The sequence below is a fragment of the Copidosoma floridanum genome, unplaced genomic scaffold, assembly GCF_036245765.1.
Source record: "Copidosoma floridanum isolate Cflo_tuat_1 unplaced genomic scaffold, Cflo_Japanese_pri ptg000006l, whole genome shotgun sequence".
NCBI lineage: Eukaryota > Metazoa > Arthropoda > Insecta > Hymenoptera > Encyrtidae > Copidosoma > Copidosoma floridanum.
Window position 1 is genome coordinate 5072294 of NW_028321883.1, and position 27931 is coordinate 5100224.

The 27931-nt window shown below is 33.8% G+C and overlaps 1 protein-coding gene across 2 annotated transcripts in view; it reads right to left on the reverse strand.

Annotated features, from left to right (window-relative positions):
• The window catches only part of LOC106642159 (uncharacterized), a 378658-nt gene that overhangs the window by 58535 nt on the left and 292192 nt on the right, over positions 1–27931 (reverse strand). For both annotated transcript variants that reach the window (XM_089598430.1, XM_089598429.1), the window contains one exon: positions 5797–6378. In XM_089598430.1, the coding sequence (XP_089454556.1) occupies positions 5797–6378 (582 nt within the window). The remainder of the gene's footprint in view (positions 1–5796; positions 6379–27931) is intronic.

The following is a 27931-nucleotide window of genomic DNA, read 5'->3' on the forward strand; positions in this document are numbered from 1 at the left end:
GTGCACGGTTACTTTGCGTGTAAATATATCGTACATCGAAATTCTCGATGTACGACACGGCGTACACCGAGATTTTCGATGTACGACGCAGGATGCATCCAAAATCTCGGTGAAACTTAAAGTGCCGTGTAGGATATTTATAAGTTGACACATTACAGGTTATGTGGCTCGTATCATATGGTCGTGAGTATCAAACGTTCCTGGTTACACAAACGCATCATTAAAACTTTGTACCTTGCAACTTATTGAAAAGTCAAACCCTTTCTAAAAACTTCCCTTGTATTAATAACTTTATTAACGTATCATTGTACCATGGTATATGGATACAAAATCTCAACTTGGGTGACCGCTTGAACGTACACTGGAAATTTCAGTGAACGCTTCAACGGACACTGGAAATTTCAGTGAATGCAAGAGCGTGCACTGAAAACTTTGGTGTATGTATTGTGACATCGAGTTTAACAATGTATGCACGCAATATAACCGTTTACATACACCTTAATTTTATGATGCTGCATGCACTTGAAATGTTTGTGTCATACATCGTACTTTTTGGTTTTAACACATTAATTAACGAGGACGCTATTTTAAGAATCGATTTTCATTTAGACAATAATCCTCCGTGTACAGTGTTTCACTTAGTGAGCCTCGGGCGAAGGCGGGGGGGGGGGTGCTGGTTCTTAATAAGTATACGTTACGTATTAGTTTCATGCTGAAAAACAGCTTGATAACAAATATAACCTATAGTTACAAAAAATCATTTAAATGAATTAATTAAAGAAACTTTAACTTTTGTAAAACGTCAGCACAATTAACAAATTTTCGAAGGTTATAAATTTTGTTTTCAACCTACTGATATTGGTAAGGCGAATCTAGTCCATTGTTTCTGGCTTGGTAAAAAATACACAAAGAACATCCCTAACATATTGTAGTTTTGGCGATACATTCCCTTATCTATATAAGTTAACAGATTTTTTAAGAAAAGCTTTAAATGACAATATTCTAAATACTAACTCTTTTTTTATTATGTGCCAGTACATTGAGATACTCTATGACTACTGCTCACTTTATAACATGCTTGTCTATATACAGGCGCCGTTTTTTTACTACGTTTTGTTTGAATGAAAATTTTATAGACGAAAGTCTTGTTGACTGGCATGACTGTAGTGTTATCAAGTTTTCTATTGCTTTAATTTCTGAATGTATGGTCTTCCATTTGTAAGTGACATGAGTGGTTATATTTCTGTATGGCTTTTTTGACTTTATATTGTTATGTATTTCAGTGTAACGTAAAGCATTTCTGTATGTGTTAGGAAATATTTATTTTACAAAATAATAATGAGTTTTAAGATCTAATTAATTCATACTTTTTATGAAAACTGCTGGAAATTAATATTTTTTCAGTCAGGAAAAATCACGAGGTCTTGTTGGATTACACAGACCTATATATGTAGAACAAAAATATGAAAAAGTTATCAATTTGTTTCAAATAATTTTCGTTTAAATAAAACGAGGAACCATGAAAGAAGCTATTAATAATTATTTCTAAAATACTGATTTTAACGTACTAATTTAAACCAATTAAAAAATAACACTACAACAGAAGACGAAATGTTCTTTATAAATAGTAAGGATCTAAAAAAATTTTTTTTGTCAAAAATAAGTGTAAAATAAACAGTAAAGGGCTGTTCTGATTTTGGTTTTTAAAGTTTTATAATTCGCATACCCAACTTGGATAGATTACAGCATAAAAATACGTAAATAAAACAGTTACATTACTACTACCTCTTTTTCTCGACGTGCAGCAGTACTTACAAAAAATGAGAAATTGTAAAGGAGAGTGTAGAAATTTTGCATCCATTTTTTATGAACCAGGAAAAATAGTGGAAGACAAAACATTATGGCAACCACGGAAAGAGGTGGAGTTAAAAAAACACATGTTAATGTTATATCCTTACATACAAAATTATTTGATTATTTTTTGGCCTTACAAGCCACTTATGATGCATAAAGAAATCATGTTTGTAAGAAAAAAGATTAAATTCTTGCTACATAATGTATATATACGTAGAAAAAGTAAACATGAAGTATGCATAGCGATTTTTTTAATGCAGTGCAGGCCCATTAGCAAACAAACTACTTTATGGGGTGATTTTGGAGGGATAGGGTAGGAGAAATATCTGCCAGTACTGCATAACATTTGTACAGTCGTAAGTGATAGATTTTACTCACTTTTCATCGTTTTACAACAGGTTTTAGGAATTCTCTAACGCTTGATTTCGAATTACCGTCATACTGCCAGTCTCTGGTGTCTGTTACTATTTTTTCATAAAAGTACATGTTGTAACGAGAAAACCACACATGAGTTTAAGTTGTTAGCATTTTCTTTTCTTCCAGTTTACTACAGCCCAATCCTCTTTCACAGCGATGTGAAGTTTATTTTTCCCGGTTTGTACAAAGTTAATCAACGATTTCTACACCCTCCTTATTTCGAAAATGGCCTTACTGCTATGTATATGTTCTATGATAGACAATGCTCCAAATCGACTCAGATACTCATTAACTACGCGGCAGGAAGTTAGGGTTTATGGATTATTTGACGCACTGTATCTTATATCACAGACTAGCAGCCCCCCGTCTCGGCTTCGCCCGAGACTTACTAAATAAAACACTGTAGTGTGTTGACATGTAATGTAATACATTTTCAGTTAGAAATTTTACATATATTCGTGAAACATCTCAGAACAAAAATCTTCTTATGAAAACATAATTTTTGGGAATCCATATAGTTTATTTGGTCAAACAATAAGGTGTAAAAATTCAAAAAAATAATTATGCTGAAAAGTACCGTGCGTTCTTTATGCCATAAGATAATCGGTGGCCATAAGAAGCCGTTGATTTAGAGTTTCTCCCGTGTAATTCACGAAAAGGGCTATTTTTTTAAGCTGTTAAGATTTTAAACCCCCAAAAAATATACATTAAAGAAATTTTTTTTCTCATATCTCACAACTTTATTACCAGAGCAACAAAGTCCTGGACCTTAAACCCTACATTTTGATTGCCACAAAAACACAAATACATTTTCTACTCATTAAAAAATCTTAAGTAGGATCTTTAAAGATTTCAGAGATTGCTGTGAGGGTACAATGAAAAGCTGATCTCTCACGTAATGGACTCTTTAGTTGTCGATTTTGACGCTGCTATTTTAATCTCGATAAAATTTCTGCGTCAGTTTCTTGACGCCTAAGTAAAATTGTATTTATTAGATACACTTAAAGTTTTTCTTTCAATTCACCCTCTTGCGACTTTTGGCATGCTTAAAATTTTTGTGACCCCTTAAGGCTGTTTTCTGTCAACTTTGTTAAGTTCTAGTATATTTGTTGGCAAGGTAGTTCAACGTCCGATGGCCCTAAAAAAGACTGGTGAGCTTCTTAAGTTAACTCTTTCTTCGGAAGAAAAATTACAAAGTCCGAAGCTTTGGGGCTAGTTGTAGTGCTCTTTCCCAACGTCTTCCGGTATAACGTCGAAGACGTTGGTGTCTAAAGCACCTTTTTTATTTGCAGATTCATTTGTTTTGGTGATCTTAGACGGGGAGATTGGTTAGTGATACTCGTCTAGTGGAGGCTGTCCCATTGGCTCAAGTTTTTTTTCCTTGATAGCTGTTGTAGGTTTTCCCAGCGCAGATCTTAGAGAGGATCAGTGATTCCTGATTGAATGCTTAGAGTCGAGAGGGTAATATAGGGTCGACGGTCACTGGGGTTCCCAGCCTTGCGGCAAACAACTCCGCTTGTGACGTCTGACAGTGAATGACTGACTTTGTTCAATACTGCCCGTCTTTAGTTAATATGGTCTTTTAGTCGACGAATCACTTCCGAAAATGGTAGTAAAAATGTATTTGTTGGCAAGGTAGTTTACACTTAGGTGGATCCTAAAAAGAACCGATGAAATTGATGGTTAAGGAGGGAACGTAAATACTTATAATGGCCCTAAAAAGCGCCAGTGGTAAAACTTCCAGGCTATTCTTTATTATTATTCCTGATGATAAAGAGCTGGCTACGGGTTGCTTGATTCTTACCCAGGGAGTCTCGATGTACGGAGACTGTGATAGAGGGAGGTACGCCGCTGACCAAAGAATATATCGTCTTCGGGTCGTTCCCCGCATAACCAACCGCTCATCGTTAGACGGGAACATGTGGGTAAGCGCGTTGGGGACGCGACGACCAAGAAAGTGCCCATGCCCCTTAGAGCTATTTTTCCCTGGCTTACATTTGTAGTCAAAAATGCTCTTACTGCATCAGGTGGGATGGTGGGACTGCCACACAACTCTGGAGAGTTGGTGCTTGGTGCAGATCGTGCTCTGGCTAGATATGTCTCCTGGTATTATGCCAGAGACGTCATCGGTTGGAATTAATTTTTTTTTTGATCGCACTCATCGAGATTCAGAGTAAATGGACACCCAGGTCCCTTCCCCCTTACAGAAGAGCGTGGTCCGTAACCGGAATACCTAGCTGCAAGACTTTCATCAGCATGCCCTGTACAGTTCGTTGAACTGCCTGAGTTTATCTGCATGGATATCGAGACGCTCCAGCTTATTATAACCACACTTTTTTAATTCTGTTGCAGGTAGCCCCGATTTTATGTCGACGCCACCTAGCGGATTTCACTGAACTAAAGTAAAGAGCTGGCGTATTTTTGCAAAACTTTGAGCTCATTTATTGCTATTGTTATTAAATTTTTTATGATAAAAACTTTACTAAAACCATCTAGGGAGTATCATGAATCAGTGTAAAAAATTTCAGCAAAATCGGTTCAGTAGTTTTCGCGGTTAGCGATTACAACGGTTTTAGCGACTTTGCTTTATATATTAGTAAGACAAGTAATGTACTATTTCTACATTTTTTTATGCACAAGCGTCGCCGTATATTTTAACAAATAAATCTTAATTATTATTCTTCGTTACTGTTGAAAAATCATTAGATTTCAAGAAAAAATGTTAAAAATTCATGTACGCATAAAATTATTTAATTATAAATAATAGTCACGTATAATAGTCTAAAAACGGATTCAAAAGAAAAAAAAACTTCACAAAGATAAATCACGTACGTCGTTATGTTATACATCAATTTTTTTTTTTTATTCCAGTCTAATTACTATTATTTGCGTTTGGATTTTTAACAAGCATTAGTTATTTCTCAGTTGAAACTTAAGTGAAAGACAGCTCTGGGCAAAAATAAAACAAAAAACTACAGCTGAGTGAGTGATTAGCCTCTCCCCCTTCTGATAGCATAATTATCAAGGCTATTACGAGTATATGCTTCAAATAGGGGTTTGTGGGTTTGAGACCTATTTTGGGGTGATTTTTTTTCATTCCAGATTATAATTAGTACTAATTTGGTTACATTCTTCAAAACTAATGGTTTAGATTAATTCGAACGTCTATTAGAGAGTAATTTTTTATCTATTTATGCCACAAAACACAGTAATGATAAAATACAACTTTTTTTTAAAAGTGCTGTTTTAAAAATAATATGAAGGTATATGAACATGAATCGGTGAGAGTGAATGAAAATAAATAGGAAGTAAACAATTTTTCTTGTATGAATGAAATAAAATATTTTTGTGGTTAAAATTTTGAGGCTGCTTTGAAAAATATCCATATTATTTAGCGTAACTAAAAAGGAGAAAAATGATGTAAGCTTCATTTGACAGAGAGACAAAATCTACCTGATAAGAATAAATATTTATAAATCATACATTACATACATTGCTGTAAACTTTTTAGTTTTATATAGTTACCTCGATGCTGCCAATTCCATGACACATTTTTCGAAGTTGTGATTCTGTTGTACTAACTGGTAAATTATCAATCTTAATGACGTTTGATTTCATATTTTTCTTGAATTTTGGCACATCTGACTTATGTACAACAATTCTTTTTCCTTGCTGTATATCATTAGAAGTTTCATTTTGTTGTTTCTGAGAGATTGACGCTTTCGATACAATAATCCTTTTAGAGGGTGTGAGTAGTTGCTTTATCTGACCAAGCTGTTGACTGACTTTAGCAGTATGAATGTTTTTAGTATTATTCTTCTGTAAATTTTGTTTACTGTTCCGTTTATTCAAAATAATTCTACTGAAAGACTCCTTATTCTTACCCTTTCTGTCATAAATACTGTCATTATTACTTCCGTTATTGAGATCATCATTGTCATTGCTATCATATTCGTCGTCATTGTCATCAACATTATAATTATGATGATCATGATCAAGAACATCATCAGTCTCAGAATTTGCTTTGATACCGGTACTATTGGACTGAGGTAAATGTTTTTTATGTGTAGATGTAAGAACTGTGCGGACAAGACGTGATGGCTTTTCCTTAAAGAACAATGTATGAAAAAATAAATAATTGAATATTTAAAAGAAATTTAAGAATAAACATTTATTGTTTAGCTAAACTTCATTTTCTATGAAGAAGCCTTCAATTTTCTGCTTGTCGTTCAACATTTTTATACATTCAAAATAAGTGTACGATGAAATTGTATGGAAAAAATCAATGTTATAAATTAAAAACACATGGTTAAATATTAGAATTAACTGGTTAGCTATAAGTAAAAATAACAAATTAAAAATTTTGAAGTGTGATCGACGACTCAGTATATACGTATCCACTGTGAGTGCAAAGACAGCTAGCACCATTTTTAAAGTTATGGATATTGTAATAATAACAAGTTTTGCCTCAGTCTTTCACTCAATAATATTTGACCCTCAAAGAATAGAAAATGATAAGAAACTAGCAATATCGCATGCATAACGAGATAAAGAAAAAAAGTTGAACATTGAAGCAGGTGCAATTCGCAAATTTAGTATCATCAGAACAACTAATGTTAACTAGCACTCTTACAAAGTTTCAATGTAAGAAATTATTGCTATTTGTTTTAAATAAATAAACTTACGTTAAACACATTAGGAAATCACATAACTCTTATTTTTTGTATTTATTCATAGATAAATTCTACATAAAAAGTATGTAATGTCAGTTGTACTTGCATTACAATAGAGTCAAAAAATGTTAACACATTTTTGCATTAATTTATTGAATAAATTGAGATCGAAGTATAACGAAAAACATCTGTAAAGCAAGAGTGAGGCAAACTTTCTGATGCTTAGCTTGGGAAAGATACCGATTCAAAACCTTTAATAATTTTTGATATTTATAAAGTAAGGATGATAAACTCATAAAATTTTTCTATTAACCCTGTAATACTCAAGTTTGTTGATGTTCGTAATATTGATTGTCAACTAACTAATATTTTAAAAGTTTAGGCTATGAATAAAGCCAAATTGTTTATACGTATAAGTTAATGAAATTATAAGCCAGGCTATATTAAGAAGTAAAATATCTATGATAAATGAAAGGATTATGAATTTGATTATTTAATGAAGTTCAAGCCATTCATACGTATCGAACTACATGTAATTATTGATGATATAAAAATCTTTTATGATAAGAAAATAATTTTGCCTAAATAAGACATAATTCCAATATAACAAAAATAATTGATGAGTTTAAATTTGAAAAATGGTTTTTGATTGGAAAGTGTAGGATACAAGCAAGTAAATACGCCCATGTGATTAAAAGTAGAAGAAGTATCAAAGAGCTATTAAAAAAAAATATCATTTTTAGAGCCGTTAAATTATGGCAATAAGCATGAAAAACAAACCATCAATTACAATGCACATGAAACTGGATCTGTTAAGTCATTTAAAATTTTTGTCATGCCTGCACGGTCATGGCTATGTAATAGTGCTGATTTTTATATTCTAGAGGACTATTGTGTGACAAACGTTTTATAAATAAAATATTTTTATACTTGCAAAAAAGTACCAATCACTTATCATAAAAAATGTGAATTCTTGTTTATATTATTTACACACTAAATTATATTTAAAAGTATCTCAAAAATATTATACGCAGTATTAGGTTTTAATATATACAGCAGGTATTATGAAATACGATTTATACAGTTGATCGTTAAAGGGTAGTGCACTTGTCAGTGTTTATATATATTAACTTTTTTTTAACGGTAACTTTAAAGTTAGAAAAATTTTATTTAAGGCATTTTTCGCCTGGTTTGTGTTTTTGTGTTTTTACGAAAAAAGTAAACAAAAAAAAGTAATAAAAAAAACTAATAATCAAAAATAGTTTATTATGTTCTTATGACAATTAAATTTCAATTTTAATCCAAACCACAGTTCAACGCTTGAAAAAAGTAATTTTTTTATTTTTACAAGTGACTTTTAGTTAATAACTATTTTTGAAGTTTTACTTTTTAATATTTTTAAAAATAATTGAAATAATAAAAGTCACTGACAGCCATTGAACCGTATCTAATCACCTAGCAAATCATTTTTCGTGACTTTTTTTTTCTTTAATTTATTACTTTTCTTTCTTTTACTTGATAACTTGACAATGATTTTCAAACTTAGGTTACAGCATCATAGGTAGCTAACTGTATATACTACTTAAAAAAAAGAGATAAACGTTGTTTTGCAACCATTTTTGAATAAATCAACTTGTATCTTCTTATCTCTAAGATCTTTTTTAATGGTTCAGCTGTAGATTTTTTTACAGAGCTTTTCCATTTAATTAAGGTTTACATCTGTAAAGCATCTGTAAGTTCCAACTTTATCTTAAGTCATTGAAAATAACTCATACTATTAAATATATTTATTTTCCATAGCATACATAAAAAAAAACTTTTAAAATATAACTTGGACTCAAGAAATCTAATGATTGACCATGCTCACAGTGGCTAAGTACACTGATCACCGAGAACACTAGCACCCTTGCTCGTTAACTGACCCTAGCACCACCTAGCACGAACTCAGATTTTTTTACAATTTCTAGGCTTGTAAAATGGCCGTGCATGTTTGAGATGAGTAACGATCAGCTTCGTGGTGTCTTAGGCGATACCTTCTGCTTAACTCGCCTATAAGCAAGCTACTGCCATGAAGTACGTTAAAATACCACTACAATACCGTGTATCTTCCAGCACCCTTCAACTTGATCCTTCGCAACTATGCATACTTCATGTGTATTTTGGCGCCACTTGACAAACCCCTCTGTTGGCATGCATATCCAGCACGCTCTAGTACTACCAGACATTTCCCTACAAGTTTGCGAGAGATCAGTGTGTCTGACATCACGGGGGCCCCTTTTGCATTTTAGACATGCTCCAGTGACATTGAATATGCTAATACATGACCTTGTATGCCCGATGTACCTTAAGACCGTCTAACATATTTTGCAGCGATTTTGCACGTGTGCACTGTTCCATGGAAATGTCACTAGTGTTGCTAGAGTATTCAAGAGTTCAAGCTATGCCGTGATATTATATTTGATAAAAAACTAAATACGATACTGCACTACACTCGTAGTGTATAGCCATTACTATGCAATCAGTTGAGAAGTACAAAACAAGCGCTGAAAAAGTTTTACTGCAAACGTCGTTTCCATACTACGAGCGTAGTTCCTTTACCAGAACAATCCTATCGACGCTAATCTACCAATCTCCAAAATATTAAATACACGTACAATGCATTCACTGAATTGTTGGCCATCTGATGTTACCACGTAGACATCGTGGTTTATGAACAATCAAATATTACGATCGCACTAGGAGGTTTATTAGTGGATATACTGAGTATTTTATACATACAAAGGTTTAAAAAAGACCTAGCTACATGATACCAGGAGTGAGAGATGTTTGCGAGAAGCCCTTCACTTTGTCAACCTTTTTTTTTTTTTTTGTTAGTATCAGTAAATATAATGTATATTGGTAAACAGTGTATTTAAAAAAAGTACTAAGGTAGTAGGGCTTTCTCATAACCATCTCTCTCACTCCCGGAATCATCATAGAGTATTCAGAGATTAATCGGAATTATGTGTTCTATTCTTGTACCTTCATAATAATACTCAGGTAATTTTCAGGTAAAAATTTTACATCTGTTCCTGACACTTCTTAGAATGAAAATCTTATTATAAACATATTCATATCCATCCATACAGTTTATTTGGTCGAATAGTAAGCTGTAAAAAGTAAAAAAATATAATTATGCTGAAAAGTACCATGCATTTCTTTTACCATAAAATAATCGTTGGCCATAAAAGGTCGTGGATTTAGTTTCTCCCGTATAATCTACGAGAAGAACTTTTTTTGGAAACAGTAAAGATTCAAAACTCACAAAAAATATTTAAATTAAATGTTTTTTTCTTATTTTACAACTTTATTACCAGAGCAACAAAGTCCTGGAGCTTAATCTTTACATTTTTTATTGCCTCAAAAACACAAATATATTTTCTACTTATTTAAAAAACTTAATTTAGATCTTTAAAGATTGGAGGGATTACTGTCAGGGTACAATAAAAAGCTGATCTCCCACGTAATAGATTCTTTATTTGTCGATTTTGATGCTGCTGTTCCGATCTCGATAAATTTTCTGCGTCAGTTTTTTAACGACTAAAATTCTATACATTGAATGCATTAAAAGTTTTCTTTTAAATTCGCTTTCTTGCGACTTTTGGCATGGTTAAAGCTTTTGTGAGCCCTAAAGGTCATTTTTGGTCAACTTTATTAAGTTGTAATATATTTATTGGCAAGGTAGTTTGACGTTCCATGGCCTTTAAAGGACTGGAGAGCTTCTTAAGTAAACTCTTGTCTTCTTGATTAAAGTTTCCGGCAAACGTAACTGCCTCGATACCTCAGGGTGATCTTCTCTGGCCTGTTATTGTAGCACCAGACTGATCGAGAGGAAAACTACAACGTCTGAAGTTCTTTTTTCGAAGACATAGTTGTTTTGATAATCTAAGGTGAAGAGATTGGTTCGTGATGCTTGCCCAGCGGATATCCCATCTGCAAAAGTATATTTTTCCTTCATAGCTGTTAGGTTTTCCCAGTACAGACCTTTGAGAAGATCGGTGATTCCTAGCTGAATGCTTAGAGCCGAAGAGGTAATACAGCAGCGTCGGTCACCGGGGTTCTCAGCCTCGCGACAAAGAACTCTGCTCGTAACGTCTGCCAGTGAATAACTAACTTGGTTGAATATTGGCCAGCTTTATACAGCTTTTTAGTCGGCAAATCGTTACCGAAAATGGTAGTCAATGTATTTGTTAGCAAGGTAGTTTAACCTTAGGTGGCACTTAAAAAATCGATGAAATTGCTGGTTAACAAGAGAATGGCAATACCTATCGCCCTGAAAGGATCAGAAGTGAAATTTCTAGCTATTTCTTAGTATTCTTCTTGATGGAGAGCTGACTGCGGGTAGCTTGACTCTTATCCCTGGAGTCTCTGTGTATGGATACCGTACTGGAGGGAGGTACGCCACTGACCAAAGAATATCTCGTCTTCGAGTCGTTCTCTGGATAACTAACCGCTCATTGTTGGTCAGGAAAGTAGGCCTGGAGAATACTTTTTCTATGGGTATGCCGTTGAGACGACAACTGAGAAGGAGGCCGTTTGGCCGTTGCGGCTGCCCGAACTCTTCAGGGTTGTTTTTCCTGGATTGCTGTTGTTGAAAATTCTGGTCTGGCAGTTCCACGACGGTTAAAAAAATGGCCATGAAACCCCAAATTGCTAGGGCAGATTGTGCTCTAGCTAGACGTCTCCTGGTATTCCGTCGGAGACGTCCTCATTAGAAGACCTTTTCATTGGTGGCACTTATTAATCTTGGTGCTTTAGGATGAAATTTGACATAAATCACTTATCCATTATAAAACAGTGTTGTCAGTAGCCGGGATATCCAGCTGCACGACTCCTAGCTCTGTGCTTCATGCACTACTAACAAACGACAATGGTATTCAGTATTTTTTCGGGCACATAATAACCCGACTTACTTAGTTCTATTGCAGATAGCTTTGATTCTATTTCCACGCCACCTAGCGGATCTTACTGAACTAAAGTAAAAAGCTAGAATATTTTTGCAAAACCTTATGCTCATTTATTGCTAATATTTTTAATTATTTCAAGATGAAAACTATACCAAAACCATCTTGGAAGTGTCAAAAATCAGTATGCGAAATTTTAGCAAGATCGGTCGAGTAGTTTTCGCAGTTAACGATTATAAGGGATTTAGCGACTTTGCTTTATTAATTAGTCAGACGGTGAATTACATTATGACCAAGTATCTTTGTCTGGCAGGTAATCTCATGGAAACAAATGAGTTGTACATACTGGCACCGTTTGATTTTAGAGTTTCATGAAAATAAAATTTTTAAAAAATCAGAGCTTTTATTTCTTAATTAATTATTGTTTAACCAATGTTGGCTTATAGTGATACTTACGTTGTTAATTATATGCGCAGATGGTAGCGATACCTACCCATCCAAAATGACATTTAAGTTGACACTTATTATTGTTCCATATGGAAAGTAGGAGATAAATCAAAGATAAGCAACAAAGGCTCTAACGGTCAGTATAATTTTTGATTTAGTATGCAATAATCAATTTTGAATGAAAGAACTTATGGAATAGAGTACGGTGAAATTTGCTATTAAAACGTTTAGATCTTTGAGTTAAGGTTCTGATGCTGTCAGTTATGGTGCAGCTATACCTAGCCGTGCTAGCTGTATTTACATTGGCAGCTGTTGCGCACGCTAGAGTTACTTCATATATCTCCCCCCGCAGCTGCACACCTGCATATAGCAAATTAAACAGCCTTTGAGCAGAAAGGGTTTGATAACTTTTAGTCATTTTTTTTAGAATATGCGAGCGAATTTGAGGTATTGCTATGTTGCTTACAGCTGTTGTTTTATCCAAGGTTACGCGTTGCATCGCTTGGGTGCTTGAGACATCGCAATGAAAGACCGTAAAGACAGTAAAAAACAGTGTCAACAAAAATATTTCAGATACAAACTTTTTTGTCCGTAGCACACACTAGGTTGAAGTGGATCACAGTGCGTGCATGGGGGCGTGTATAGTTTAAATTTAGGTTGTACTGTAACGGGTTGGTAATACAGGGGCATAATTAATGTCATCAAAAAATTTTTAACGTTCAAGCAGTTGCTTGTTAAAAATAATATACAGGTAAGTATGCCATGAAACAGTGCAGAGGTGCAAAATGGCTGAAAAATATGTTAAACAGTGTTGAGTTACGTTGGACATACGAGGCCATGTATTGGCATATTTGATGTCACTGGAGCATGTCTGAAATGCAAAAGGGGGATACGTGATGCCAGACACACTGGTCACACGCACATTGGTAGAGAAATGCCTGGTAGTACTGGGGTATGCTGGATATGTATCAGGACCCCTGGACAGCACAGGGGTTTGTCAAATGGCGCTAAAACACACCTGAAGTATGTGTAGTTGCGAAGGGTCAAGTTGAAGGGTGCTAAAACTTACATAGTAGTGTAGTGCTATTCTAAATGTATTGCGATGCACTGGCTTGCTTGTGGGCAAGTTAAGCAAAAGGCATTCTTTTAAACATCTGGAGACTAATAGTGATCCATCTCGAATATGCAGAACCATATTTTAACCCTATGGATTCTATTGAAACTAAAGATCGTGCTAGATGGTACTAGGGTTACTTAGCAAGCATGAGCGCTAGTATTCTCGGTGATCAATGTATTTAAGCACTGTGAACGCGGCCATTGAAAACTTCCAATAAATAGTTAACAACAAATCTGGACAGTGTCTTTTGACTCTCACTTTGAACTATCAGAATTTTTAAATCATACTGCAGTATATATACTATAGTAGCTACTTAGCGATGTGCTGAATACTATTTGTACTGCATTTGTCTGGTTGTACACCAAATTGGCACTTGTATTATGTTCATGTCCTAGAGAGCATTTAGAATGTAAAAATATTGGTGATGATTTTTGGAATTGAATAAAAGTCGTGGTCTAGATACCAAGTGTCAGTTTATTATTATTTATTGTTTTTTGTTGATATTTTTTCTGTATGCACTAACAGCTTTATTTCTTTTTTTTTTCCTTATTTCCTTTAACTTCACCTTATCACATCGTTCAACATTAATCAACAGTTCTGATAATGATACAAGGAAAAATCAAGTAAACCCACTTATATTAATTTTAGGCAGGCTCATATTTTAGAATGGTACAGTTTATTGTATGAGTTCTTGGACATTCAAGTCACATAAAATCTAAACCCTATCAAATCTTTTACTTTCGCATTTAAGTAGTCAAATATAAGAATAAAGCCTAACCAATCGCAAAACGAGTAGTAAAATCAAGAAAACAACGTTAGGTTGCCTTGGAATTGTAAATGGGGTATATTATAAATGCGTTAGAACAAAAAAAAAAAATGCGTTATAACAATCCTTGAACGGGCTAAAATTAAGGGAATTGTATGAAAAATAAATTATTTAACTAAGTGAACTAAGCGTATGTTTGTTTGAATCATGTACAATCGTTTAAAGTAAAAATGACGTAAGAGGGTGGAAAAAATCCTTCTAAAAATATTTAAATATGAAATTAGAATAACAATTTGCAATTTTTAAGTATAGCTTTCATTGACGAATATCAAAAATATAATTCGAAAAGTTTTGTTTGGTTAACCATGTGAAGTCAACGTAATTATTTTTAAATTACGTTTAGAGTATTTAAAATATGATGACGGGGTACAAACAATCCCTTACATTGATAAAAGTGAGAACACTTTTTTCTCATTCAAACATTATTTTTATGATTCTGAAGAATCAGGAGCGAAAACTTATTTGTTGCTCTAAGTTAGCCATACATCTAAATTATTACATAATATGCAGAATTTATTACAAAACAAAGACATGAGGGAAGATAATAACCATTTAAGGTTCTAAAAGGACGGAATTTCGAATCTATATTTAAGTATATTATTTTAATCATAAGGAGTTACTATTTTCTATGAAAAATAAAGATATATTTTTGGACACAGAATATTCATTCAGTACATCCAAGCAGATTCAAACAATACAGGAAAAATCAAAAGTAAAAAAAATTAAAAAGATGCATTCGTAAATAACCATCTATTTTACAAATGCTATAACTGCATGTATAATAATGAAAAATACATTTCCAAAATTTATTGACGTCGAACAGCCATTAAATATATCAAAAACTTAAAAGATAATAATTCATCAATTTTCGATTTTTGCATACGTACCAACTACACTGGAAAATGGTCTGGAAATCAAAGATTCAAGTAGTTTTTTTTTAAAATTTGACAAAAAGTAAATTAGGTCTCATTTTTCTAAACAGTTTGAGAGTTGTTCAAGTCATGACTCTGATGAAAGTCAGAAAAATAAATTATTCTATTAGAAAGTTTTCATGATACAAACTTTTTGGTATAAATTTCTTTTTATGAATAGATCAGCCAAATAAGTGATTTTAATGAAGAATTAGCTTCTTAAGTTTTAAAATTATAAGATGAAACGTGTTCAACAAAGAGATGCTTACATGTTATATGAGTTGGTTTTTAAAGTACACGGCTATATGTATTATACCTTCCTTATTCGTAAAAAATTGTAAAACAAATTTTTCGGATCATTCTTCATCATTGCTAACAGAATCAACTTCTGACTCAAACCAACTACCATCTTTGTCCACGCTTTCGTCAGAAACGTTCTCACTCTTTCTTTCGTCTTCAGCGATATGCACAAACTTATCATTCATTACATATCTGCAAGAAAAATTTACAAAGATATACACATTTTGTTCATATTTTCCTATTTAAAGAATGTTTGTTCAATCGTATTTGATACTTTGATCACTTGTGTTTCTTATAGCCAATTGCAAGATCTATCTAATTGTATGTGACGACAGATTAACCATAATGTCTCTTGGCTAAAACTGCCTTATCGACAAACTTCATACCTTTTTCATTAAGTAAAAAATATATGTAATGCGAATTTTAGATTGCGTCGTATAAAAAATTCCAGTATTAACTTCATAATCCTCTCACAACGTATGTCCAACAATCACAAATAGTAAAGCAGTATAAAAAAATGATGTAGTTGCATTGAGGCATGATAAAGTTTATTCAAATTATAAATATTGTTCCAGATGCTAATGACGATGCTTTTGTAGGCAATTATATATTATTCAATAAATTTTAATAGAAAAGTAAATTATTAAAGCAACTCATGAAAAACTGTCATTAAACATAAATTTGTTGATGTCATAATCATAATAACGAAGGGTATTTTTCAGCCGTACTTAATTATTTTCCAAGTAATCAGCATCGTTGCTCAATTGTTTGGTCTTATGCTGCTTGATATGATTACTTATGTAGTACAAAGATAATTTGGGGTCACTCATCCTTAGTGCTCTATTAAATGTATCCTGCAGCTTCGCCTTTTGGCTATTCTGTCTAGCGTGAAATATAAAGTTTTTTCGATAAATTTTCTGCCATTTTTCCTGGGGATCCTCAGAAAAATAAAGTAACGGCAAAGATAATTTTTTTGTAACTTCGCAGCCGTGTATTAATAACTTATGAACACCTGGGCTCATACGAACCCATTCATATTTATCGTTGTGTAATTTGTATGTATCTTGGCACACCTTCTTTAACTTGTCTAGATCCACTTCGTTTTTCGAATCAAACAACGATAAAATTAGTTTAATATTTTTAACTAATTGTTCGTCCATCTCTAGTGACATTGCGAAATTCTTTGGGTCATCAAAACGTGTTCGTGCTGAATTCCCAGTATTAGTGGTTCCAGAACCTTGCTTCACTTGATCAACGCGAACACCAAAGCGTTTGTATATTCGTTCTTGAATCACCTTCTTCCTTTTTAAAAATTCTTCTACCAAAAAGCAATTATTATAATACAGAAATTTATATTAATGAAATTATCATTCATTTTCTTTTCTATGTACATATGTATGTTACATGAATATTTAATATTTGTACTGGAAATAATTCTAAGCCGGTCATACAATAATTTAATGACATCATACTTTTATATCGTATTGCGATTATAGCTGAGTAGAATAACGGAATGTCGTTAGTTTTATGTATTTTCTAGTCAATTCAAGAGAATCAAAATAAATACTATATACAAATTTCCACAGTACACTTTAATGATTGAGTTTCATTTTTTTTATTTCTGACAGCATAGAGAAAAAATAGATTTATTAAATATAATGAACGATGGCAGGATATCTCGTTCTTCCATTTCAGACAAAAAACTACGACTTGACTTAAAAAAGGTGTTTTTACTTGTACTCAATCCATGTAAATTCGTTACAAGCCATAGTAATATGAAACAATTTTTTTTATCCTCATTTTAATTCAAAGAGCAACTTTTAAAGTAGTGAACAATGACCGTTATAACAACAAACTTAAGTTTAAAATGGTTTCTTTCATTTATCTGATAATACATTCGTACGTTAAGGTTTACCTTGGAAACCATTCTGTTTTTTAATGAAAAAAACTTTTATAAAATCTTTCATGTGTGCTATCAGAAGATGCTTTAGGTAGTTGTACTAAATTGGATTTTAATAAAATATTTTTTTCATCTCACACCGAATAGTTTGCTTTTTTAACAACCGTACTATGCACACAAAATGCTGATTCTAACAATATATACCGTACAATTACACAAACCTTTATTAGAGAATCTAACAGCCCATGTAGGTGGTGTAATCGTACTTCTATAGGCTATATGTGCTGAATATTTAAAGCATTTAATCTTAAAATGCAGCAAGCCAATTCCGTACTCCGATGCTACGGTCTTTTGTAGAAACTTATTCATTCTATCTCCAAACTGATGGCTCGAGCATAAACAATTGGGACATCTTCTTGTTGCTGGATTTCCAACGATCGCATTGAGGCATTTTCCATCAAACATTGTCAAAAATACTTTGAACTTTGCTGAGACCTTTTTCTTGTTTAATAGAGTAAAGGAGTATGTTTGAAGATTTGAAATTTCGTTTTTTAATCTTTGAAATTCTTTGGTTATTGTCTCTTCATTTTTTTTTCTACGGTGATTCGAAGCGGCCGACAAAATCTAACACTTTGAGGTGTGGGATTCAGCCACAAATTTCTATCTGCAAAAGTATTGATCAACATAGTCTTTCAAGCATAAAATTAAAAGATAAATTTTTAATACTTAAAAGCCAGTGTTAAAAGTTTGATTAGCATTAGCAGTTCACGTTATGTTTGTTTCACTTTAAAACAATTTTTTGTAGCTACATGACATTTCATGTTACGATTTTTGAAATTATTAGCTCACTGTCACTACAAAGTGTGTACGGACCTCGATTTTATTTGTATTTTTTCTTTTTTTTTTTAAAAGAATTATAAATCTCATCTACCCTTAGTTATTTAAACAAAAACCCAAAATAAAGTACGAATGGATTGATTAATTTATTAATCTGCATGAGGTATACTACACGAAGCCATCAGTATTAATCGATAGACAAATGATTTTTTAATCTCATAATATTAAGATATACTGAATAAAAAATATAAAACAAAAATAAATCTTACTACTGGAACCACAGTCTAGCTATAAAGGTAGTATATTTATTACAAGTAGTGACAATTCGCTGTTGTATATTTCATTTTCAGGGTTATCGCACTTCTGATGTGCATTATTATAATTAGCAGAGCTGTCAAATCCTTCGGTTACAAATAGCACTAATTTGTCCAGATCTTTTTTTTTCACAATCAAGTGCAACAACCTCACACAGACACCTAACAGTCTTATTGAGCAAACTTTGCAAAGGAACTACAGCTTCATTCTCAGACACAGCGCTATCTTCAGGCAAATATGTAAGCATCTCTTTACAGATTACAACGTACGGCGGATAAATGGGAACGTTTCGTGATGTTGTATCTTTACATAAATTTTGATATTTTTTTTACTGTAATCGTTCCCAAGGTAAAATGCTACGGCAGGTTCATTTGAATGTTTGACAAGAAAATTTTGTGAAACACCATTACTTAGGCTAACTGTTTCTTGCAAGTTACTCCACTTTTCACATAATTGTAAAGATAGTTTTGATAAATTAATATCACTCTCTGCCAGTTTAATAATGTCATGGGCTTGCTCTTATAAAACTGTTTTAGAGGCATTAGATACTGCAATACGTTTTCTGATACCTTTGGTGCTGTGCAGCCTTTTCAATTTTTTGGGTTGATCACTTTGTACTCCTGAAACCCTTTTTTTTTTCATTGGAGTCCTGGGCATTCTATAAATTTAAACACATTAAAAATACAGTTGTGAAAAATACAAGAGTCTTGACGGAAAAAATTATTCGTAACATTATAAATTCAACTATTTTTTAACAAAATATGCCTTTTTTTAACCAAACTCATGTTTTATTCATTGCCGACCTAAGAATCAAATTATTTTCAGTGCTCTCATTAGTCAATTAAAAAACGATCGGTATAGAATTATATATGCCTTTAGCAATGATGCCTCCCTGTACGCAATGGTCAAGCCTTAAAAGTTGTCCTTGTCTAAGCCAACGAGTATCGATGTATGTTTTGTCTCATTTCTATATGAGTCGATTATTTTGATGTTACCCGATGTGGGCGCAGACATAAAGGTAAAAAGTGTATCTATATAAAAAAAACATTTTAAGGATCAAAGAGAAGATTTCTGGGGACTACGTTAAAGCAAGTGGTGAGTAGTAGGCAATCATAATTGAGCAACAGTAACGATATAACCAGATGACTTCGTGTCAGAAACATATCATACCTGTGCGAAAATGTTATGCACATTAGGAGACTCTACAAACAAGTGTATATTATATATGCACTATAAAAGTGTCAAGGGGTGCACTTGGTAGCCGACTAATTTAAGAACTTTTTTTTAACCTTGTCGAGAAATCAGCACAATCCGAATGATTCTAACGTGTCTATGTTAGTGTTTAACTAAAAAGCTGGCTATCCTTGTTTTGCCTTTTGTCACGCAGACTTACATGCACAAAGTAAAAAATTTACGTACTTATAATTCAAATTAACTTGAAATTAACTTCTTGTACGTTCAATCAGAGCGGATATACGAATCTTGAAATCAACGTAAGGATGAAGGTGCGTGGAAGGTAAGAAACGACAATTCCACTCTCATTTCTGGCCTTGTAAACGTAAAGGCCATTATGCGCCTTTTTAATCTGCATACAACTACGGCCTGTACACAGAGATGGCAATGCACTTTGGAAAAGTATACTAGAACAACCATTATACCTGATGATGTACTTACCTAGGTACACCCGAGTGAACATGATTCTTTCCCGGCACTTGTCCTAAATGGCAAAAATGCATACTTTTTTTATCTCGGTGAACAAGAGATGGCGACAGATCCTTATGGTAGCCGTACTTTTACCTGTTTTTACCATAAACCATAGTAAAAAAAGAAAGAGCGAGAGTAAACACAGGGTACGGAAATATTTATTTATTTACACATTGGGCTTAGCGCTATCAGAGTTGTCAAAACATGTAACAGTCAAAATGGCTCTTCTACTGGAAATTTTTTAGCACAATTGTCATCAGCTTCGTCCTACAGCATTTGGTCGTATGGCTGAAGTAAAGAACGCACGTGAAATTTAGTTAAGAGAATAATCTTTACCTTTTAAGGTTGGCTAACGTGGTTGCTTGCAAGTGCGCTTCAGTTTATAATTTCAATTTGGATTCAAATTTCTGAAGCTCTCACTTTCATCATGGCTTGTCAGATAATTGAAACAACTTTTTTGTTTCCATACAATCTATAATAAGCAAACTTAATACTTTGTGGACTATTGTTTGATTTGTTCCAGCGTAGAGAATATTTTATGAATGATCACTATGGATTAGGATTAAGAAATGAGTCTGCTTCAGATATCATTAAAATCGAATTTAAGTAGGGTGAGTGACATGTAATTGACAAGCTAGTGGCCAATGACTAAGGAATGATCTGATTGTCAAGTTTTTTGCGTCTAAGATCAGATAAAGTTTCATCTACGTTACTCCTTTCTTATTGCTGTCTATGTTATTATTTTTGTTATCAAGAGGGTTATTATTATCCATGAAGCCAAATTTTGTTCACTACATGTCCACAGAAAAGACCTGCACGTTTTTACGATGCAAGTTACCTATTAGTGAAAACTGATCATTTATTCTCTTTCTTATAGATTCCCTTGTTTTGCATTGAATCATCGTGGCACAAGTAGAATGGTAATATCAGACAGAGGTAAGAGTGAGGTTGATATTGCAAACTAACAACTGAATTTTTTCATTAATCATTATTCTAGAAGTCTTCGTCAAATGGAAGTTGATCCAAATTATGTCAAACACACATGATGTTTTTTGTGGTTTTCATAAAAAATATAAGAGGAAGCAACATGTTCAACATGGATCCTGCACAATCAAACAGGAAATTATGTTTGGCTGCAGCGTTTTGGTGTTTGTTGGTATGACGGTTTGCGTATAAAAAAATCAAGTCTATCGTGTATGTCTTAAAATATTACTCATAATTTTTGAAAACAAAAACAGTATGTTCTCCAGACAACAATTTTCCTTTAATTGTTTTAAAAAAAGTCATTCACATTCGTCTTGATACCAATTTTAAAATTTATAAATCGAAATTTCATCTCCATATTGAAAATTCAATATTTTTTAAAATTAAACGCTTAAAAGCTTTTTTTTTTCTTTTTATGTTTTTAGATATTTTTTTTATCAACTGGATATGTCGGGGGAAAATAATGAAAATACAAAAATGTGTGTTCCATTAAAGAAAAAAACCTTAAGATGAATAAATAAAAATGAGAATGATTTACGCAATAATTACTGAAATTACATTAATTGCTTGTCATATAACAAACCTTTTTATTCATATTTAAAAATAACTTTACTCTATAAAATTTATTCAATTTAGATCCAATATGTTTATAATTAAATGTCTTATGATATATAACAACAAGCACAGATAAAATTCAAAAGTTACAAAAACGCTAAACCTTAGATAAAAGATAACATGCTTCATCTTATTACAGGAATCCCCTACGTTCATCTCTTCTTACTCCCTTTTGTTTTATTGACGGCAACCAGAAAATACTCGAGTAAATGTTAAGAGGACCATTAACATGAAATCACATCTCATTTGAAATAATTGATTTTATGTCAGTACTTCACAAGTATAAAGGTATTTTCATTCCTCTTTATCTACATTTATTTCAAAAATTACAGTGCTTTTTACATATTTGACATATTTTTTCATTTTTTATTATATAAGAAAAAATTTTAAACCAACAATAATACATTTTATGATGTATAAATTAGTTACTTCAGGTGAAAAGCAGTATCCAAAAATTTTTTTCGTGGATTACTGATGAATTTTAACATCATTATGAAATAAGCTGACAAAGACAATATGAGATCTCTCCAACTAGTTATCACCATTTCAATACCTTTTAATACAGTAAAAAAAGTATTTTTTAATTTATAATTTAGAATTAATTTTATCGAAGTCGCTGATGAGATATTTTTCCAACTTAGTTCAGCTGGTTTCTACTCGGAATTTGAATGCAAGGTCGCTTTTCAGTCTGTAGTAATCTGCTTTTAGTTTGTAATAAATTTCAGTAACAAACTGTTCTTCAATCAAACCAAAAAATTCTAAATTGAAACAACGGACATGTATGACAAATTTTCTAAAAATTAATAATTCTTTTGAAAGGCAGGAAATATATGTCCACACACTCAATCAATTTAAAAAGCTAAAACGTTGTGATTTCATGAGTTCGACTATAAAAATACAGAACTTACTGGTAACTGGCTTTTCTCCGAAGCACCCAGCATATTTACTGGAGTTTAAATAGTAGAGAATCTCTTTCCATACCCTGTCCTCCATGTCATTCGTTACGTCTGTTGAAAGACTCACACTAAATTTCCGTCGCAGCTTATCAATTTGTTTGTTCATCAAAGAAGAAATATAGTTTCTCATAGTGAGAATATGCTGCTCGTTAAAACCTTGCTGAAGAAGCTCAACCGTGTATTCTTCCATCTGGAATTTACATACGTCTTACGTAATAAGGTTTTCTTTATTCTATCATCATAACAAACTGAAAATAATGTTGAAAAAAATTTTTTAATGTTTTCAGAATCCTAACTATTCTGAAGCAAATACTTATATTTTTATTAGATTTCAGACGTTTTTTAAAAATGAATTGCACTTGTTCTATTTTATTCAAAAATATTGAACAGAAACTGTCAACCAAGAAATACCACGATTTGTGAAAGTATTTTGCAGATCAAACAAATTAACGTAATGTTAGCTATAGTCATAACAAAAAAGATGATGCAATGCTTAGATGAACATAACTTCAGCGTCAAGTAAGACAAAGAGCAGTCTTCTTTTGCTACACAAAAAAGTACAGTCTGCCCATTGAGTGTTATGACAATTAAACGAGCTTCAGTATTAATTTGGAAGTTAAGGTATATACATACAAAAAGTAACCGTTTTTTAATGGCCTTCAGACCGATTGATATTAACTTGGCACGGATGAGGACATTACGGGAAAGAGGCGCTTAATTGCAAGAAATTTGCGAAACAGTTCATTGCTGCCATAAAACGGCTATGAAGTGGACACTCCGTTTTAGAACGGAAGAAGAAATTGAAGGTTTTGTGGCTCAAGATGACAGACATTGTAAGAAAAATTTTGCATTTGTGTAAAAAAAAACCAAAAAATTCAAAGTCTTCATTTTACCAGTATATGTCATAATACGATTCATTTAATATCCGCTTTAAATCTGTTAACAGTTAATGGATCCATTTGTATAATGACTGATGAACAAATGAGGCAAGTCCTGGAGCAAATGACTCTGCATCCATTTAAATCCTTCGAGAGCTTACTCGAGACTTTAGGGCTAGACGTGTGCTACGGAACTTTGCAGAAAAATGTATTAGCACCGGACAAACCTGCAATGCTACAAAGCTGCAAAAAAGACGGATCTGTTGAAAAGGCACAAGACAGCAAGACTAGAATTTGTACGTAATCATCTACATCTTACAAATCAGCAGTGGCAAGATGCAATTTTCATTGACGAGAAAGTTTTCTAATCTGATAAGGACGGAAGGTGTACTGTGTGGAGGCCCCCAAGTGCCAGATACGTACGGGAATATATAATTCCCAACTTTCATAGCGGAAGAGTAAACGAGGCGTACTGGGGCTGGTGCAATGGTCATGGTGCCGGTGACATTGCCGAAGTCGGTCAACGCATGAACGCTCACCAGCACGTTCAACTCTTGGAACACTTTCTCGTAGAGTCGGTGGCTCCACAATTTCCTAATCAGAATATAATTAGAGTAGTTGAGGATAACAGCGCAGTCCATACCGCTGGGATTCTCCAGGACTGGTATCGTGCACATCCACAATGTCAAAGACTGCCATGGCCGGCACGCTCACCGGATCTCAACATCATTGAGAATACATGGTCCGAAATGGTCAGAGATTGGCGACCACCTGTAGCTCAAGATGCTGGAGAACTCCATGCAAGAGTAATGGCTGCTTATAAGGATCTTCTCCAGAAACCACATTATTTTGAAAATTTAGCCCATTCCATGCCTACCCGCTTGAACAAATTGATTCCAGCTGAAGGAGCTTACATTAACTATTGAAACTCAAAAATTTATAACAACTTATAATGTAAATAGCCTTTGGAATATTTATTTATCTTTTCATTCACAATCCTTTTATTATTCAAATCTGTTAAAACTTCTTATCCATACTCCATGTATTTTATGAATTGTCTAATAATCTGTGCGCAAGTTTTTAATGTTAGTATATGTAATTAGGTATTTTTAGTGTTTATCGTAATAGCTTATAAGTACAGATTTAGTGAGAAAATGTGAATTATCCATATGTTTCGAAAATAAAAAGAGAAACATTTTCTTATTAATGATTACACATTAGAAATACGAGTATGAAAACAGGTATTTTTTTTTAAATTATATAATTTTCAATAAAAACGTTTAACCAAGTTTTATTACTCTTTATGTCTTTTCAATCATTGTAGGAATTTTAATTTAAGAAACTTTAGATGGATGAACACGAAAAACAAAAGTTAATGGCATCTTGACAAATTAACTGATGGATAAAATAGAAATAGATAGAAAAAATCAGTGATTACCTTTCAAACAGTTATCTGACTTACGAAAATATAAAGGTATACTTCTGTTGCTTTCGACAAATGAATTGAGAAAATCACTCTGAGTATACTTGGAAGTTACTATCGTGTTATTTAACCTGAAGAATAGGATACTCTAGTTTTCATTAAAAAGCACCTGTGTGTATATATCAGATGATCGCACCCACCCGATGGTTTCACCTTTGCATCACCTTCACATTTCTCATTACAAAGGTAGATACATTTTTAAACTTAATAGATCTATTTGCAGTGTTTCACAACCAAACTTTTATGATGAAAAATTTTGCACTTACAAAATCCAAAAACAAGCCATCGCTCCCAAGCCCAAAAAAAATCTGCCTTAGTCAACTCATTTTCTATGTGTAAAACTGTGTATAAGATAATTATTTACCTCAGCTGTTTCTTCCTAGAAGACAAACTAATCAGTTATACTAAAGTTTATTAACGTGAAGTTTAAGGTCTTCAAACAACAAGAAAATATAATGAAACTAAAATCCAAAATAATTTTTGTCTGAATTAATTTAAAAATAAATTATTAGAGCAAAAAATTTTGATAAATAAATCACCACTGCCAATTTTACACAAGAATATTTTGTATATGTTTATTGATATATTCACCTTTTTAGCAAGACGAGTTACACAGTATGAGAATAAATCCATCGGGTAGATGATTTCATAGTAAAGAAGGTCTTATTTGATTATTTGCTAGTATATATCAGTGCCTTCCGGTGAATTTGGAAATTCTAAGTGATCAGTGATCCGTTGGGGGCGAAGTGTAAGAAAATAAATAAATACAAGTAAAGTGTATTTAAATTTTCTGCGTTGATTTATTGATGCGCAACGTTTCGCTGACAATATGCGTCAGCCTCATCAGGCTACAAAATTAAAATTAAAAACACACAATGAGTGATCTGGAAGGCTCAAATACAAAAATACAATAAATTTTTTTGTAAATTGATTGATAAAGTAGTTTTTGTATTTTATAGTATAACTCTATACATTCCATTTGATTGTTAAATCAATAAAATAGAACCTCATCTTATATACTACAAAGCCATACACCCGATGGATTCATCATCGAACTGTGTAACTTGCCTCACTGCAAAAATCAATTAAACTTGTACTTATATACAACATATTTTACATTTGGAAGTTGGAATTTACAATTCTGCATGTCATTACTTAGTGTAACAAGCCTATATGTGACTTATAAAAACATATATTTACATTGATGATACATCCAGTTTTACATTTTCAGAACCCAAAATATAATAAGCCATAAGTTCCTTGTTGTGATCTCTCATCCTTCTGACTCATGACTTTTAATCTTATTACTTGTTATTTACAACTGGCCATATCATGACATCTGAAAAGAGAGAGTTGTTTCACAATATCCCTGGGGAAATTTTCTAGTTAGTCATTGTTTGTAATTCACGCCTCCTGACATGGACGAGGGGTACTACCGGCAGAAGCGGGAGGTGTGGATACTTTGGTGAGGGTACCGTGGGCGAGGAGATATTGGAAGATAGGGTGCGTCAGTCACATGTTCGACCTGTATCGCATAACTTTGTATTTTACTCAACTGATTAATAAAACCAAAGCTGTACTACACTACTTAATACTATAATAAAGCGAACAATTTGGTCCTTCGAGCCGGATAAGAGGCAACCACGACGCCAACAGCATACAGCAGTCTCGGTCAACCCAGAACATCCAGGATCGCTCGCACTCTCGGGCCATGTAAGTAAACATGCTAAGAGCGAAACATCTCTGCGTCCGAGAACGCATCGAGACGTTGGAGCCTTTAACGCACGCGATGCATACCACGGTCAATTTGCGACATTGAGCAGCGAGGTTATGAGAATGTCAAGGGTCGCGAGGAACTCGACAGATCCTGCTGCGCAGTCTGTTCAGCGCCGTGAGCACGGCCGCTATCTTGCATCCAAGGGGATCTGCATCGCATTGCACATCACACGCAGCTTGGTGACGAGACCATGATCTCCCACTAAATCAGCGACAACCAGGTTGCTCGTGCCAACGTACGTCGCGCGACTGCCATAGCCACGACACAGCACGGTCGGGGGCTTCGTGTGCGACAAGACTCCGCTTGGCTGACGAGCGTCGAGCTCACAACAATATGTTCTTTCAGGGAGGACAGTAACTGGGCTGATTTGCTGACGACTCAGCAGAGCTTGTTGGAGGTCTTGGGTCAGTTCGACCAAGCAGTCAACGGTGTCGAGGTCTGGAGCCTAGGGCACGTGGAAGCCAGGATTGAGCTACTCAGCAGCTATTGAAGCGACTTTGTGGCAAATCATCGAGTGTTGAATCGAAACCCCCCCAAGGACAAGAGAGCAACAATAAAACAGTTGTATACCTCTGGCGAGGGTAGTTACCAGGAGGCCAAGTCACGCCTACTCGATGCTAAACTTGGACTCGTCCCCCCTCCTCCATCAGCTCTAGGAGGTAGCTCGCAATCGACACACATGGGCCCTCGCTTACCGAGCATCACCATCCAACCTTTCTCTGGCCGGCGCGAAGATTGGCAGTCCTTCAAAGACCTCTTTTATGCTCTCATCCACCAGGACGCACGACTGACTGACGTCGAGCGACTTTATTACCTGAAATCGAACGTACAGGGTGAAGCGAAGACAGTGTTGGACACGTTGCAACTCGTCGACTCCAACTACACCACGGCATGGAGTTTGTTGACTTCCAGATTCGAGCATCATCGACTTCTCGTGCACGACCACATCATGGTGCTGAGAGGGCTCAAGCCACTGCAAGAAGAGACGGCCGCC